General features: G+C 34.3%; 1 protein-coding gene across 8 annotated transcripts in view; it reads right to left on the reverse strand.

The window, feature by feature from the left end:
* MAGI2 (membrane associated guanylate kinase, WW and PDZ domain containing 2) overlaps window positions 1-18,858 on the reverse strand; it is an 895,053-nt gene that overhangs the window by 138,251 nt on the left and 737,944 nt on the right. For all 8 annotated transcript variants that reach the window (XM_052000674.1, XM_052000676.1, XM_052000675.1 and 5 more), the window contains 4 exons: window positions 14,001-14,186; window positions 11,848-12,022; window positions 4,276-4,516; window positions 2,505-2,648 (listed from right to left, as the gene is read on the reverse strand). In XM_052000674.1, the coding sequence (XP_051856634.1) occupies window positions 2,505-2,648; window positions 4,276-4,516; window positions 11,848-12,022; window positions 14,001-14,186 (746 nt within the window). The remainder of the gene's footprint in view (window positions 1-2,504; window positions 2,649-4,275; window positions 4,517-11,847; window positions 12,023-14,000; window positions 14,187-18,858) is intronic.

An 18,858-nucleotide genomic window follows, 5' to 3' on the forward strand; every position in this document is an offset into this window, starting at 1 on the left:
CTTCTTTCATAATATAGAAGGAAATACAGAATTATGATATGTAAGAAAGATCTTACAAAGTTCTTAGGGATCATCATTTCTTCTATCTTCCCCACTTTGCTTAGATAGATAGATATATAGATAGATAGATGTAGATTAGACTTGCTACTTTACTGACATGGGACCTTCCAGGTAAGGAAACATTATATTTATGTTGATTAGTTCTTACTCTTCAATCTATAGAGCTGCAAAAAGAATCAAGAGTGTAAATAATTTGCTGAAGGTCACATAAAATATGTATATATGTGTCAAAGACTAAATTTGAATTCAGATATTCTTGGCTTCAAGGCTAACTGTCATACTGTCTCATGTATGAGTGAATATATCAATATGTATGTATTTCTATATGTCTCTAAATATTGTGTATGTGATTCACATTTATTTTCATCTATATTTTCTACATGTGTATATATTTGCTTATATTTTATATGTTTGGTGTGAATTATCAAAATGATTGTGATATTTATTTTCAGATATTTTCTATATGTTTACATATTCATATGTACATATACTTCTATATATATCTATATATATCTTTATATATATAGATATATATATCTTTATATATACACACTATATGTATCTATTTAGATATGTATGTATATGCATATTTTATATATATGTACAAACACATGTATTTTGGGTAAAAGAGGAAAAGCAAAGATGAGATAAAATCATTTCTCAGTGATTATGGGATGATGATAATGGATAACAGTGATAGAGTATGAAGAATTATTCCAGTCTTATTTGGTTTCTCTTTTGTCTTCCTTGAATGATGGACTTTGGACTAGAAATGTCAAAATCAAAATGTTAGTAATATTAAGAAAGTTGAAACCCAACTTTCCTTGAGGAACTCAAGTCACTAGATCTAGAGGAACTACATCCAGAGACCTGAAATAATGAGTGAGATGTCACCAAGGAGTTTTGGCTACTGATTTTAAAAGATCATAGGAAAAGGAGAGCTGCCATACAAATACAGTAAGTTTGTAAAATTTTAAAAAGAGGGATGACTGATTATGTAGATTTCCAGTCATTGAGCTTGATTGTTTCAAGCTTCTAGTCCATATTATTCTGTTGTGAAGAATGTTTTGTGAATCCCTAAAAAAAGGAAACTATGATTACCGCTTTCCTTACTAGGTATTCATTCAAAGAACCAGGAAGACTTCATCCAGAAAAGATTGTTTCAGATTAATCTCAGCCAAGTTGGATGATGATATTTTGTGACATACCTTATTTTCAAGTATTTAAATGTATCCCCTATAAACAGAAAACTTGAAAAGCTATATAAAGGATATACATACAGACTGTCCAAGATCTAAGGAATTTTGAGTGATCTAATTAAATCCAAAGTGATGTAAAGTTGCTTACCAATACTAAAAAAATTCCATCGCCATTTTTATTTTAATCAATGGAGAAGACATTGGGATATAGTAGAAAGAACACTTCTTCCAAAGGCAGGAGATTTACATTTGAAACCCAGTTCTGATATGTGGACTTTGTATCCTTGGACCATGTGCTTTTTCTTCTGTCTCCTCCCAAGCAAAATGGAAATTATCCTAATTTTTAATTATCAGAACTAATATGTACATTATCTTGCAAGATCATTTTAAGGAAAGCACATCATAACAACCAAAGTGCTATAGAAGTTGAGATATCCAAAGAAGTGAAGAAGCTTTTGATTAATGTCAGTCAAAATAAAAAAGTCAAAAGATACAATTTAATTGCCAATTCAGTTACCCAATCACAAAATACAATTATGTCCTTCCTCACTTCAAAAATATTTTTGTTTTGTTTTTATTTTGTCTTTTTAGTTTAGTTTCCTCTTTTAACAAATGAATAAACTCTACTTATAAAGGTATATGAAAAGAAAAGAAAGAGTCTTGCTATTGTCTTCTTTTTTTTTTCTGAGGTAATTGGGATCAAGTGACTTGCCCAGGGCCATATAACTAGGAAGTGTTAAGTGTCTGAGGTCAAATTTGAACTCAAGTCCTTCTGACTTCAGGGTTGGTGCTCTATCCACTGTGCCACTTAGCTGTCCCCAAATGTTATCTTTTTTTGGGGGGGGTGGTGGGGATCTTGCTATTGTCAACAAAATTGTAATTCCATCATAGAATTTGTTGAAACCTAGAAGTAGAATTTAAGAATTCTTGTCTGGTCAAAGGACCAAGATGTGGATTGATACAGTTCATTTTTTTTTTTTTAAATCCACAGAGCAAAGAAAATAGAGATAATATGAAAATGTTTATTTCAAAGTAAATTATAATAAGTTTTAAAGTTTATTCATATGCCTGGCTTAATTAATATTAAAATTAAATATAACTCAATGGTGATGAAAAGAGTTCAAATGTGATACTAAACTCTGCTGAGTACTGGAATTTTTTTGTTTTTAAGGCAACTAAGCTCTATTTAATATTACAGAGCATTAAAATACACTCAGCAATTTTTATAAAAGAGTTCTTACTTACTCTCATTCTTCCATTCCTTATTGCTGGTCCATCTTCTGCTAACCTCAACACATACAGATCCATTTTGTATTCTCTTCCTCCACGGATACTGAATCCAAACCCTTTGGCTCCCTTTTCCATGTCCACAGTAAAATAATCAAAATCCTGTTGAGGTATAAAATGGAATACATGATCTTTAGCTCTCACAGAAGATTTTTCTGTGACAGTGACTTTCTTTTGTTCTTTTAATTTGTACTAAGACATAAATACATTCAAGGAGATGCCATCTAATCTGTCATTGGAAAAATGCAAATCAAAATTTCAAACACTCTGGCTTGATTCAAATATATTCGTTTGGGTACTTTATAGTGTAGCTAACTTAATTCTGGTGTGAGTTGGTTTACTTGTAAACATGTTATTATAACATATAATTATGATCCACTGACTTGATTTACCTGATTCAATAGATGTTGAACATCACTGTTAATGGGTCAGGATATAAGGGCATATTTAGAAATAATAGGGTTAGCCTATTAGTAAAGTGAGAATTAATGGCACTTTGCTTTTGCTTTCCATGGATCATGGCATGTCAAACAAGTATACAAATCATAATCGATCTTCCTTGTAACAAGTAAGTTCTTTTTTTTTTTAGCTGCCTTTTATTGATTTTTCTTTACAAATTCAAATTTTGGAATAGAAGTAAGCTACAAAGATGATAAAAATGTAATCTGATCTAAATACAGACATGCTTTCTTTCTTTAGCTTCTGACGAAGAAGCGATTTAAAATCCTTTCCCCTATTTCATTCCATCTTAACACCTACAAAGTACAAACATTTTTAAAAATTGCATTGTTTTTTCTAGATCAAGAATGGTTATATTTTGAATTCATACATAACTGCTTTGCATAAAATTTTCAGCATCTGCCTTAAAGATTCAGTTAAATTCATTTTAAATTGCTTAAGGTATTATGCTTTCTAAGAATTAGCTGGCACATTACCAACAGGGATTAGTTTAATCCATTTCTTCCCTGTTCCAACTTCTACACTGTCATATGTTAAAAAATAATAGAACACAGGATACAACCAGGGTACTGTACTAGCCAGTACAAAGCTAGTCAGTATTTTTAAAAATTATTTTGATACTTTAAAGACTCTACAGAAAAATTTATGAGTTTAAAACAATTACAACAAAATAATCCTCTAAATTATAGCAATGTATAATTCTATTGTTTCGAATTCTGAAGTCATAATTTTCCTTTTTTTACATATTGAGATTTAGAAAATCTAAGGAAATTAATTTTTTAAATTTAAATTTCTTAAATATAAAATAAAATAAGCACTTCTGAATGAAAGCAAGCTACCTTACTTATTTATGCTTCCTTCCAGTTTTCTTTCTGTTACTTCTTGGCATTTATTAAATGGTTCCATCTCATTGGGGGCAACATATTGCCTTGTCTGTCTTCATAACTTCTACCTCTACTGTTACAAAAAAACTCATAGAAAACCCAAATATCTTATAATAAATATGCATAGTGAAGCAAAACAATTTCAAACACTGGTTATATCTAAGAAAGTATGTTTCATTATGTACCTTGAGTCCATTACTTTGAGCTTATGAAAATAATAAAACTTTAGACCTGGTAGGTTGCTTATAGCTCATTTGGTCTAATCCCCTTATTTTATAGAAGGGGAAATTGAGACCCAGAGTGAAAGTGGTAATTATACATTTTTCTTTATTCATTTGAATCCAATTTGATAATTATTTATCAAATGGCTACTATGTGCAATTTACCTGGGGTTGCCTATAATCTGATAGAGGATATTGTCTTGTATCTGGAGAATGTTGCCTGTAGTCTAACAGAGGTGGTTGCCTATAATCCAAGGGTGGTGGCTGCTGATAATCCACTCCCGGAGGGTGCCTGTAGTCCAGTGGGGGCTGTCTGTAGTCTGTGGCTGGCTGCCTGTAGTCTGTAAATGGGGGTTGTCGGATGTCAGGTTTCACATCTTGCCTTGCTTTTACTTCTGACCTATAACTAAACATATCAGAAAAATGATTAATTGCATATGGTAGGTCTTGAAGTGGAGAAAATGTCATCAGTCTTCAAACACAATCAGAAAAGAAGAATGTTAAATCTTCTCTAGCTCTTTCAGGATTATAGAATAAATAAAATAGTGCTCCAGGCCACTTACTAAAACTCTTTAGCTACAAAGTGGGTACCAACTTTCACTGGAAGAAAGTTTTTTCATTTAGAAATTCTCTATTCCAAAGAAATTAAAATAAATGAAACATTTTCTATTTAGCAAACCCTATATACATTTTTGCCTAAGAATTTAAGTATTCAAAATCAAAATGACAGCTCTCCTTGAACAAAGCTAATAGCTTATTCTCAGTTCATGATGACATAATGACTAAAATTTTTAATTAATATGTATAAAAAGGCCAGGGATGTCACTATGCCCTATTGTTTAGGTTGAAAAAGATAAAAAAATCTTCATAAATCATTGGCTGTATCATGTGACTTTTTCTTAGACATCTACATGTATCTTAAAAGTAGCTATTAAAATATAATTGTAACCCAATAAGCTAGGTTTTGTTATGCCTGATTGTAGTTTATCCTTTGCTTTCAAAGAGAACCAGTGGGTTCAAGCCCTTCATCTGATGCATACTGAATGCAATCATGGGTCTGTCACTTATCCTCTAAAGTCAAACATGAGGCTATGAAGCCAAACCATATCAAAATATAATTGGGAAATATTTTTAAAACTGAAGAAAAATAGAAGAAAATGTTGACAATATGACATTTTTAAATTAAGACAATATGTGACCTGCAGAGAACCTTGCTTATTCTTATGTATATCTATTTGCTATTGACATCACTGTTCCAGACAACTCTCTGAGACTAATTTGCAGAAGAGATGCCAGATTCAGTTGGTAGAGGGGATTTCCACATCCAGGAGGAGTGTCCTATACCAGTGAAATCATAGATCTCCTTACTTTTCTTCCTTCCATATTCTCATATAATAAAAAACACCAAATATTTCTTTTATTTTGTTACTGTGAGACTTGGTGCTGGATACTGATATGGAAAGGGTGAGGGAAGAAAATAATGGTTTCTGCTTTCAAAGAGTGTATGTTCTCCAACATTATTTCCATGTTAACAACTATTCCATGTGTTGTGTTTTTGAACAATTAATCAAAAGAACTAAGCAGGGTACAACTTTACTCAGAGTACATATTAATTAAGATATTGTTAGAAGTATATGATGAAGGAAAGATTAAAGGTATTAATTAATGGATTTCCCTCTTTTAGAATTTAGGAACCTCTCATTCTGTTGATGTTTCTGTATTGTAGTCACCATCTCAATACATGCAAAAGCAAAGAAAAACAACCCCAAACAAGCCTATCAAGGACTCAAAAGTTCCTTGTTGCTTTAATTTGTGAAGACAAGGTGTCATAGATGGGGGCTTCTTATATTCCCCAAAGGGGAAATACCTGGTACCAACCATTGTGGGGCCACTGAAAAGAGGAGCATTTTTTCATATTGTGACCATGAATATATAGTGTGCTCAGCTCTTTAGCTCACTGCTTATTGCCATGGCAACGGTCTACAATAAATCACCCAGAGATTTAAGTACAGAGAACTGTCATAGGATGCCAAGTAAGGAGAAGAAAGATAACATTTTATGTAATGAGAATTTAATAATCTCACAAAAGCTAAATCTCTAATATTGATATTGAAACGAGGAGGAAAGAAAATATTAAGTTTTAAGAAAAATTGAGATTTGTTATAAAAAGGAAAACATGTAAGGACTTTTTCCTTTTAGACTAGATGGTCCCTTCACAGTTTTATTAACTTACTGAGACTGATCTATGTTAATTTACTAAAAACAACCACTATTTGGTGGGAATACACTGAAAGTACCCTCAGCTGATGTGGATGGCTCTGAGTCTGTAGGAAAGGTATTTGTAATGCACAATTATTTAAAATTAGCTTTTCTCGACAGATTCCCATTTTGGTATTTAACCCTAACAGAGTCAAGAACTGCCTTTTGTGAACTGCATAATTTAAACTCTTCTTTGAATCCCAGCAAGCTGTCTGGGCACCTACAGGGAGCCTGTACAAAGGGAAGAGAATTATTTAAATACTCTTTGAGTAAGATGCTTAGTTATGCAAATGCCTATATTCACACTTGGAATTAAACTGACAGTCCTGTCAAATTTCTCTCTAGAAAGTCTTCTGGACTATTGAGATGTTATATGATTCTAAGTTACAGTGTAACATTATAATTCCATTGTTCATATTTTATTTTTGTAAAATTCCTATTAGCCTTTTGGCTTACTAAATGAGTCTAGTTGAATTGTAAAAAGGGTTGATATTTAAAAGATTCCATTTAGATCAATAAATATATTTTTTTTAAAAACCCATCTATGTGCAAGATGCTATGCTGTATTCTGGGGATATAAGGAAAAGACTTTAATGGCCTTTGGCCTCAAGGAGCTTATTAAATAATAGCAGTAGCTGGAATTTATATAGCACATTAATATTTACAGAGAGTTCTATGTGGTTTACCTCCTAATATCTTTACAACAATCCTGCATCCCTATTTTATAAATGAGGAAACCCAGGCTAAGCCAGGCAAAGGGACTTGCTCCAGTTGACACAACTAGTAAGTATCTGAGACAGGATCTGAACTCAGTCTTCCTAAATAGCTACTAGGAGATACACCATGTAAAATGAAAAGTAAATATAAAGATTAGACAATACAAAATAACTTCAAGAGAGAAAATGCATTTTTTTTCTGTCTGGAAAGGCTTTACATACTAGAGTTTTGTCTTGAATTAGCTGGGGGATTGTATGATAATAAGTTGAAATAAAAATGACTTAATGGCCAGCCTTTATATGGTCCTTTACAATTTGCAAAATACTTTAAAACTACTATCTCAAATTTATCCTTATAAAAATCCTTGGAATGGGTGTTTAATAAAATGCTTGTTGATTATTTGATTGATCTTCCTCACAATAGAGTGGATTGCAATGCCACTTAGAATTTTCATAACATCTTTTCTGCTTTAAGTGCCCAAAGGGCATTGCTTTTTATATTTCCATAGTACAACATGTATGTGCTTATACATCTTTATAAAAAAAGTTTTAAAATTTGAGCTATTGGGATCCTTTATTTACGATAGGGTGGGACAATAGAGATCAACTAATTGAAATCTCTTTATAGGTAAGGAAACAAGTGTAGAGAGGAAAGACAAGCTATTTTACATAAAAGTTAACAACATATATTTTTGATGGAGAGAAAGAGTGGCATGGTTATTATAAAACATTGGAAAATTAGGTTTTGGAATGAATTCTATTTGACTTTGAAATGTGTTACATAAAGATTTGATTTTTGTCCCTTGCAGATTCATTTTCCTAGCTAAAATTTGGTTTATTACGACATTAAGATTATTTTTCACTTTTTGAATACTCACTAACTGAGATAGTGTAGGAAGAAGGGAATACCTGGGAGGATGCCAACCCACAAAGTAAATAATGTTTTTGCAGGTAGTTGAGTAATACCATTTTTTTGCTTTCCATTCTAAAAGTACATTTGGCTTAATTCACCAAAAAAGGCAGCAGACCATGTGCACATGCATTGATTGAAAATCACATGTTTTATTGATATAGAATCTAACCTGATTTGGAAGATTCTTTAGAGTGACCCAGAAAAAAGGCAGAAGTTTTTCTTGTTTCCTTGAGAAAATGCCACTGTAGCTGCTGGGTAGGAAGCAGCAATAAGGAAGGGAACACTTTTTCATGTGTATGGAAGTTGGTTTGAATTGAAGGATTGTCTGGATATCAGCAAGGATTTAAGATGTCAGTTGCCAGTAATACCAGTATTGATTCTCAATTAAAAGCCTAGCAATGCTTAGAATTAATACTCTATAGCACTTTGAGTGATTTTGTATTGAAATAACTAAAAAAATATGGGCAAAGATATAGTGAGACCCATCCATTTTTGTTTCTCTCTTTGGAGAGACGTGTGTGTGTGTGTGTGTGTGTGTGTGTGTGTGTGTGTGTGTGTGTGTGAGAGAGAGAGAGAGAGAGAGAGAGAGAGAGAGAGAGAGAAGAGAAGAGAAGAGAAGAGAAGAGAAGAGAAGAGAAGAGAAGAGAAAAAAAGAGAAGAGAAGAGAAGAGAAGAACGCAGAAGCAGATGGGCAGATAGACATATATACCTGCATGTATACAGGATGTTCCAAAAATCGTAGTGCTGTTTTAAATTACTAAGGCTCAAGCTTTTATGCTTTATGTAACACACACATATGTCCATGCACACATATTTGTTTTTTATTTCATAAAATTTTTTTATTAAAGCTTTTTATTTTCAAAACACATGCATAATTTTTCAACATTCATCCTGTGTTCCAAACATCTTTTCCCTTCCTTCTCCTCTCCCTTCTCCCCCTCCCCAGAAGATTGTTGTAAGATTGTAGCAGGTGGGACCAGTGACCACAACCAACAAGCTTCCTGAATGGAGGCTGATTCAGTATGAAAGAAGCATGTGGAAGGAGGTGTGAACTTCCAGTGTCCAGAGGAGTGTGATTTTGGAAGGGCTTAAGTGGTTCTGGCAGAGCCAAGAGTAAGAGCTTATTCAGTGTCTGGTGGTCTTCTACTAAGTTTAAAATGAATACTAGGATGAGCCATAGAACCTGATGAAATAGCACACTGCCAAAGTTAAATCATGTGGAATTTATTTCAGAGGCATCTAGTATAATATACTCTTGACTTTCCTGGTTCTACCTTGCTTTCTCCCCCACAACCCCCAATTGTGTCTACCATCTAGCGCTTCTGCTTTTAAGGTTACCTTCCATCTACTCTGTATGCATTCTCAAATATCTGGTATTTCAATAATTCAATATACATTTATTAATAACTTACTATGAACAAGGCATTATGCTAAGGGTCACAAGAAGAGGCAAAAGATGGTTCCTGCACTCAACGAATTTATAATCTAGGGGGAGAGACAATGTACAGATAAATATATGCAAAGTAAGCTATGCTGGGTAAATAGGAAGTAATTAAAAGAGGGAAAACACGTTGGGGAAGGCTTCCTGTAGAAAATAGAATTTTAGCTGGGACTAAAGCCGTAAAGATGTAAGCGAGAAGAGTAGTTGGACTGGAGGAATGAAAACATTCCAGGCATGGGGGGACAGTCACCAGAGAAAATGTGGAAAGCAAGAGTGAAATGTTTTGCTCCTGGAATAGCCAGGAGGCCACTGTCACTAGATAGAAGAGGACATGTGGAGGAAAAGGTGAAAAAATACTAAAAAGATAAGAGGGGGCTTGAAGGGCTTTGGATGCCAAACTGAGCATTTTGTATTTGTTTTTGGAGATTATTGGAAGCTATAAGATTTAAAGAGTGGGGAAAACAGCTAGGTGATATGTTAGAACCATATTTAAAAAAAATCTATTTAGTGGTTGAATGAAGAATAGATTATACACATTTCTTTATAAATTGTTCCATGTCCCTCTCCATTCCCAATTAAAATGTAAACTCCTTGAAGGTAGGCAAAGTTGTTTTGTTTTAAATTTTTCTTTGTATTTTCAGTACCTATCATGGTACTTAACACATCTGTCCTACTCTTCATATAGTAAACTCTAAATAAATGATTGATTTATCTGTGAAATTCTTATCTTTGCCATTTGTTCTATAGGCTTCAGTAACTTTCTTATCTAGGCTTTAAACTCTTATTACCACTTCTATCCTCCAACATATCATGTAAATAGCTAACGTTGATAGATATTTGCTTTCTGTGAAGCCAATTGGAGGAATCAGAATAGAGCAAAACACCTGGAAATAACAGCTGGGGTATGGGAACAATATTTGCTTTGCAACAGTGCAAGTGAATTCCAATCTTCCAAAAGATATTCTCACTCCAACTTCCCCAATATGGGAGGCAGTAATGGAAGGCAGGTGTTCTGAAAATACTATAATTATGGAAAAGATCATAGAGGATTTTATATGTTCCCACAGTCTACTATTTCTTTAGCTAAAGGAAAAAAATATTTAAATGTGTTCTTAAATCTACATTATTCTCAAATCCTACCACCACTTCCAATTAGTTGGAGGATATATAATGATGTTCTAAAGCCCACAGTTTTATCTTTCATTCTTTCCTTAGAGCTCAAAGTGGCTTACACTCTGTCCTGCCAAGTTTTTCTTCTAAGTAGTAGGTATCACAAATCTAATTACCACTATTTACATACTTTATGCATGGGATAACTGTCATTACAATATCTGTTTTTTTTTTTTTTCCTAGAAGCTCCAAAAGAGATGAGCTTCCATCTTGCCCTGGCAACCTGTTTTTTCAAGATCAAACCATCTAATTCAAATACTTCAATCTACTGTGTAAGATCACCATCATTCTAATTATCCCAGTGCTTTTTTTTGGTACCCAGTTGTATGTTTCTCAACTACTGATAGTGACAGGAATATATTTCCTTTGCATGAATCATCCCTCTCTCCTCACATTCACCATTAGACTGACATCAATTACTCTGGGCTTTGTAGCTTCCTGTGCCAGAGTATTTGATGTCAATCTGATAGACTTTAGTAACTCATTTATAGCTAAAGAAGTTCAGCTGGATATAATTTGTAGGTCTGCAAGCTATGCCTGGGTCATTCTCCATAGTGATAAATTCAGGCATGTCAATAATTATGTGAGGACAGTTTCTTTTCTGCCTTTCAATTTAGAGTTGTCCAAGTACAAAGTGAGAAAATAGAGCAATGCAGATTGGATTTTGATACGTTCTGCTTAGGAAACTTTACCCTTGACCAGGGCATAATGTGCAGTGCATGAATTGGTTTAATTATTTATGATTACTTTAAGTCAATATAGCTGGTTTCCTTTGTTATCATATATATTTTATTTTATGCATTTAACTATTCTGAGGAGCACATAAGTGTCACCAAAATATCGAAGTATTCTATGATATAAAAAGGTTGAAAACTTCTGCTTTACACCAGGTGGCTTCTCAACTGCAGAAGTGCTAAAGTGATGGCTAGACAGAGGACTCATGTTTTATAAGGGATTTTGAGAAAATCTTAAAATAACTTTCTCCATCACTAAATTTCTATGAAGCAGGTGCAAATATTACTGTTTTCATTCTTATAAATGAGGAGACTGGAATACAAAGTCAAGAGATGAGTGAGCTGTGCTTTTAAAAATAAGAGCAGTAAGATCAAAATGCTGCTTAGGATGAATATAGCAGATATTTGATATAACTTAAATCTTGTAAATCCCTAATTTAGCAAAATTCGTCTTATCATACTTTCCCCCTGCTATCTGGAAGTGAGGAACTTCAGAGATCTTACCTGTTCTCATGTCCTTGCAGCTGGAGGGGTTGGGGAGGAGGTGGCTGAGTGACAGGGCTGTTAGGGGCCACAGGACTTGGCTGGGCCAGTGGACTCTGCTGAGCTGTGGGGCTGTGCTGCTGGGCCATGGGGCTCTGTTTCTCAGAACTGGGGGCAGATGCTGGGCTGTTCAGCTCTGCAAAAGGAAAGCCAAAAATGAAACCCAGTTATGTAGGCATTTGAAAACAAGACCAAGGGAATTGGTAATGACCCTTTTTTGTTACAGGTCACCTTGGGAATTTTTCATCTCCTGGTTTCCTGGTCATATTTCTAAAACAGTAATAATCAGTCTGATTGTCCTCCTCTATTCTCTGAAATTAGAATTCTCTTTCAACAATTATTCTCACTGATATAAATATGATTTAAAGAACATTGAGTTAGGACAAATGGCAAAATTTTTAAAAATGATTAAAAAAAAAAGACAAACTATGGCCATTGTTAGCTTAAAAATGATTTGAAGGAATGGCACATTTAAGTTCAATTTGGATGACTTGTAGTGGAGACAAGTTCTCTCAACCATGGGCATTCAGGCAGGAGTAGTAAATCCTATTTCAATTTTAAAGTTTAGTTAAGGATGCTGGAACCAGCTATGTTACAAATGAATACTTTCTAGATTCCCTTCCCAATGGTTTTGTTGTTGGTTCTATTCAGTGGCCAGTAACTGTGAACTCTGGGTGCCACAGTTCCACAGACAGAGACAAAAGAACATCTGGGCACATAAAGATCCCATGAGCCATTTCTTTAAAAAATACTTGGTAGTTTTAATCTTTTTAATTATTTATCAAGGTTTCAACTGTAATTGCTTTTGTGTATTGGGACAAGAGAAGAAATTGGCATATTTCACACTGAGAACATATCAACTCGGTTCAGATTTTCAGTAACCAATTTTACTCAAATGGATAGTATTTCCTTTAAATGTTGGAGAGGCAATGTGATATAGGGGATAGAATGTTGAGCTTGAAGGAAGCCCTGAGTTCAAATCCTACTTTGTCACTTATTAGCTGAGTGATGGTGGACAAGTTGTTAAATATCTCTGAGATATTTAACAGATAACAACAACAACAAAAAATTTTTCTCCAATATTTGTGGAAAAGTTAATTGTGTTTGCATAGCATCATATTTTCATTAAGACATCAGACATGAAGATTAAGATTTTTCAGATGTCATTTCAGTCAGTTCATGGTGAATAAGTAGGTAGATATAAGGAAAAATATTGGTATCTTTTTTGAAAATGACATATTATACTCTTTTATGATTCTTCTTCTGGATTGATTTGCAAAAAACAGGTGACTATTCAGTGATTCAATGCCTGCTGTGAGAGTGTTAGACTGTACTCAGAGGGAGTTAGACTGACAACAGAGGGAGATCTAAATAAAACAAATGACAATGAGTTAAGTAATCACATCAATTTCTGTATAAGACACTGTGCTACTGAGATGCAATTTCAATCTCATTAGGCAGGGAGTAGCTAACCCCCTGGGTATGGGGATGTTGAATTCATACTCTAGACTTTGTTGTCTGTTGAGAAACTAATGCGTTAAAAATAGTGACTCTCTTCCAGACCTCAGGATGGAGCTATTGTTTCACAATGAGTTTTCAAAGGCTAAGTGGAAATTCTGAATCTGTGACATATAAACTCTCTCTATATGGGAAAGAGATGCCCAGTTTCCTTTGATCTACCCACAGTGTCCTCAAGATCTGGAAGATCGATCTAGCTAAATCTGAAGTAAGAAATCCCCTGAGCTTGAATAGTATATATAAGACGCCTTTTTTAAACTAGTTATCTCATTTATATTCAATGGGTCCCAGCATTTAACAACATAATAACTCTTCTCTGAAATTGCAGTGCTATTCATTCTACAAGAAGCAGTTGAATAACTGATTTTCTGTGGGTTTAAAATGTTTTGATTGTAAAGTCACTTAACTTATTCCTTGAAAGAAATTAGTTAAGATCCATAAGTCAGGCAGTAGTTGAGGGAAACTGGAAATAACAGCTCACTGATACTATACTGGTAGCACTATGCAGACTTCATGATAATAGCAAGTAAGTAGGAACAATTACCTCTTTGGGATGGGTTCCAGTGATTCTGTGAGACCATGTTAAGGCTACTTACCCTCCTGGGGAATGATTCGAAGAGTTACACTAAGACCTGCATCTTTAATGAGCTTGACAATATCTGCATGAGGCATATTGATGATAGATTGGCCATTCACAGCTAATATCCGGTCTCCAACTTTTAGTTTTGCACAGCGATCAGCAGGACTTCCATCAATAATACGACCAATTTTATGTGGCACAGCTAAGAAGAAACACAACAATTATTATTAAGGATACTAAAAAAATGAACCTCTAATTCTTACCCTATCATTGAGACATCAGTATTCATTCTCTAGGAATTATATTTGTTTATAGAAATCTCAATCTCCTTTCCTGAGTATTATTTAATGAATGGTCCTAAAAACAGAATTTCATACTTTACAAGCCATATAGTGAGGTATCCATCAATTTCAAATACAGAGTTTATTTTTCTCAAGGAGATTGCATTCTAGTCAATATATAAAAACCCATAAGCACACACAAAAGGTAGGAAATACTAGAATATCATTCTTTATATTTCTTTCCTCTTGAATGGAGTAGAGAAAAAATATTAATAAAAATTAAAATGATCAGTAGATGGTAAGCTGAGAAAGTTATGTGGTATTAAACTCCTGACCTCACCTACTATGATAAAGGTTAAACAAGGCAGATGTCTAACTATATCAGTTTTTACTAAGCTAATCTCTGAGCAGTTCAGCAACTCTGCTAGGACTCAGTGCAAGTATACATGTGTTTTTTTTCTTTTAAGGACTTGAAGGGTTACAAACTTCACTCATAAGTTAAAGAACCAAGATCATAGGATTTAGAATTATAAGGAACCTTAGAAACCAGGTAGTCTAACACCTTAATTTTAAAGCAGAAGAATTTCAAAGTCTAGGAAGGGCAAGCCATTTGTTCAATGTTATAGAACTGAGATTCAAACCTATGACCTCTGACAACAAATTTAATATTCTTTCCACCACAACGTTCTTTGGTTCATCTTCCCTGGCCTATTTTCCCCTTTAAGGCATTAGAGACCAGGAGGAGTGAAGAAAGAAGCAAGTTTTGAAAAATCAGTGAGAGATGGCTCTTGGTTTATTCATGTTTTGGATAGACAGGGACGGATCTCATCTGTGAGAAGAGCTTAAGAAACAAGTGTTTTGTTTTATAGCTATGTTTATTCTTCACTCTCTGTAGGTTGCTTATGTGACAGATAAAATCCTAACACTGGTAAAAGATTGTATTGGAGAGAAAAATGAACAAATTCATGAACCAGGGCTAATTTTCTATGGCCTGAGATAATTGTTAGAATATGAAAATATTGATTCGACTCAAAACTCTGCTATAAAATGTATGATGTGTGTGAAAATTAAAACATTTCCAGTTTATTGATGGAACTGAGTGAATTTAAAAAAATAACATTTTACTTAAAATCATGATTGCCATAGAATATTGGAATTAGAAGTTATGTAAAAGGTAACTCAATCCAACTTATTTCAATATTATTTGCTGATTCTTTCTCCTTGTGGACAGTTAGGTAGTATTTAGTGTAAAAATATTAGTTGGCATTTGGTATTAGCTGGTCTTCAGATCTTATTCATAAACATGTACATTTTCCTCTTTCCTACAAAATTTTCCCTCTGGGTTCAGTACCATGTGCATGCACAGGCATGAATCCTTTCTATGCTAAGTACATAAGTTACCTCTTCTAGTGTTAACCTGTACAGAAACTATTGTGACTGGATTAACAGGAAGTAATGCTTACATAGTAGAAGTAGATTGCTTGCTACAGGATCAAACAGAGCAAAGTCTCTGTTAATGTTAAAAAGTCAACATTGACAGACTGCTTCATTTTGGGTCAGCAAAATGGTATTTTTGTACCTACAGCCCCAAATCCCGATGGGCTAGTTCTTATAGGGTTTTTCCCCCTTTGGCTTCAATGGAAGGCAATTCAAGAAAATTGCCTCTTATAGTAGGCAGCTGCATTGATTTTCACTAATAAGGAGCAAAACTCAGACCAATGTAATTTTGGGTTTTAGGTTACATTCAGGGAGCACAATGCTAGCAATACAAAGACAAAAAATATAATCACTGTCTTCAAGAATCTTACATTATTTTGGGGGGAGATGGGGATACAAAGTATTAATAAATAAATAAATAATGTATACAATGTTAATATGTAGCACATTGGTATAGTTACAATCTGTTGTACATTGCCATAAATAAAGGTGTTGGACCTCAGACACTGCTAGAGCACATTGAATGAGTTCTTTACCAGAATTCACTGGCTTGTGGGAGAGAATTCTGGGGACTAACAAGAAGAAGGGAAGAGAGTATGAGAGAGGAGGAAGAGGAAGAGAAAGAGTATGAGGATAAAGAATATCTGTTTTCTGTATCAGAGAGTGTGAGTGGGGGAAAGGCAGGCTTTCTCTAGGGTCCCCTCACTTAGAGATCTTATCACAGATGATGGTAAACTGAAGCTGAGAACTAGACCTTTTACCCTTATTAACTGCAGTGAGGGAGAGCTCTCTTTGCCTCTCCTTGCCTGTAAAGAGTAAACTTCCCTAAAAGCTCATATTAAACTGTTAGATGATCTCATTCTGGTCTCCCTTCTTTTAGAAGCAGGCCAAATTTTAGGAGAAGCAGACAGTTCTGTCACCAATCACAAGTAGCTTAGGCAGCTGTTTTCTTATAAATGATTTGCTTCTCAATTGCTTACCATTATTTTTATTTCTTAAGAATTTGTTTCCCCCTTTAAATAAATGAAAAGAAGGTAGTTGCCAAATCCTTATCTGGTGTGATAATGAGTAATTAGTGAGTAAAATTGTAAAGAGAGTGCCTTTTGCCCTTGGGAAAAAAAGATATATAGCTCCCTGTCCATAAGAAGTTATTTGGAAGGGGGTAAAGAGCTCATTAAGATTCCACAGAAGAAAGTGAATTCATAGGTTAAAAAAATCCCTAGATCAAAGATTCTTAAACTGTGAACTGGGATACAAAAAATTACATCTTTAGTTTTATAACCTTTGGTTTTCTCTGTGATTCTATATATATATATATTTAATGCAACAACAACAATAAACAAATCCCAAACTAAAAACACAGCAAAATTCTCTATTTTAAGCTTTTACCATAAGCTTTTAGGGCAGGTAGTTAGTGGGGTGGATAGAATGCTAGCTCTAGAGCCAGGAAGACCTGAGTTCAAATTCAACCTCAGATACTTATTGTATCTTCTTAAGCAAGGAGTTTCCTTAACCTTGTTTACCCGAGTTTTCTCACCTGTAAAATGAGCTAGAGAAGGAAATGGCATACCACTTCTGTATCTTTGCTACCCCAAACAAGGTAACGAACAGTCCGAATCGACTGAATAACAATAACCATAGACTTCACTAGACTCCCAAAAGGATCTAGAATACACACACACACACACACACACACACACACACACACATACACGAAAAACTCTTTGTCCTAGACTGAAGCAAGCTACTGAAAGGAGAATAAGGCCTGATCCACGGCCAGTTGAAAGTGTTGAGGTAGAATACAACTTAAATAAGGATTATCTAGTATCCAACCCCAAATCTCATCTGATCTTGCCAGTGGCATGAATCAATACGGATTTTTATATACTGTATATAACTAGGAACTTTATTATATATACAATCCAGTCCTAGCAGCTACCTTTTACCTATGTGGACCAATTATAAGAGATAACTAGTAGAATCTAGCCCTAAGCATCTTCCTTACAGAGGGCACCTAAGGAACCCTTCCTGACTTATATGAGGGAGCCTAGCACTTTAGTACCATACCTGTTGCCTTGTGGGAAATATGAGTTCCTTGCCTTGTTAGAATTAGAAGAATGTAGGGTGGATTTATTAACAAAGGCAAAATAATTCCAACAGAGAGAGAATACTAATATAGGAAAGGAAATCTGAATAGGAAAGACTGAATTAGGGCTACTTTAAAAAGTATGATCTATTTTATATTATCTATAACTTTAATGTGATTGTCCATAAAAAAATCACAAATAATCAAAGCACATGAACATAAAATAAGAAAATTTAGAAGTTCCTAAACATTCTAAGATTATAGGTATAAGACAATATTAGTCTCTGATTAAATTGAGTTTCTTAGTCAGCATTCAGTCAGATTGGTTATTGGATGCAGACAACTAAAAGTTCCCAGCAAAATCCTAATCCTTCCAGTGATAGGCTAATGGAGTATCTGTTATACTTCTTTATGCAAAAAGGAGTAACCTGGCCTCATTCTTTGGAGCTGTCACTTTCAGGACCTACTCTTGTCCTTAATATTTTAGTGTGCATAAGTGAGGAATATTTTTTTATAAAAATGGAGGAAGAGTACAGTGAGCTCATTCTTATTAAGTCCTTATTATATGTCAGTTACTATGCTTTACAAATATTATCTCATTTGATCCTCACAATAACCTTGTAAGGGAAGTGCTAACATTATCCCAATTTTTTTTACCATTGAGGAAACTGAGGCAGAGAGGAGTTAAGTGACTTGCTTAGAGCCAAACAGCTAGTAAATATATGCAGTCAAATTTGAAATCGGTTTTTCATGACTCCAGGCCCAAAGTTGTATCTCAGCTGGACCCAGAAGAAGATTAGTCTATAGAAGCCATGAGCATATGGTTGTATCTTTTATCTTGTGTGTATTCTTTCTTGATTCTAGACTAACAAGTATTTTGAGATAGAAATATCTAGGTGACCAGGTGAATTTCGATGTTTCATTGCCATTCAGAACTAAATAATCTAGGGTGGGTACTCTTGCTCTGCAGCTGTCCAGGCATTGCAGCTATTAGCCCTCCTATAAGGTTATGTTTAGGTGTGTGAGGGCCATGGGCATGAATTTTGCCCTATACTATTTAACTCTAACTA

This window comes from Antechinus flavipes, chromosome 5 (assembly GCF_016432865.1).
Source record: "Antechinus flavipes isolate AdamAnt ecotype Samford, QLD, Australia chromosome 5, AdamAnt_v2, whole genome shotgun sequence".
In the NCBI taxonomy this organism is placed as follows: Eukaryota; Metazoa; Chordata; class Mammalia; order Dasyuromorphia; family Dasyuridae; genus Antechinus; species Antechinus flavipes.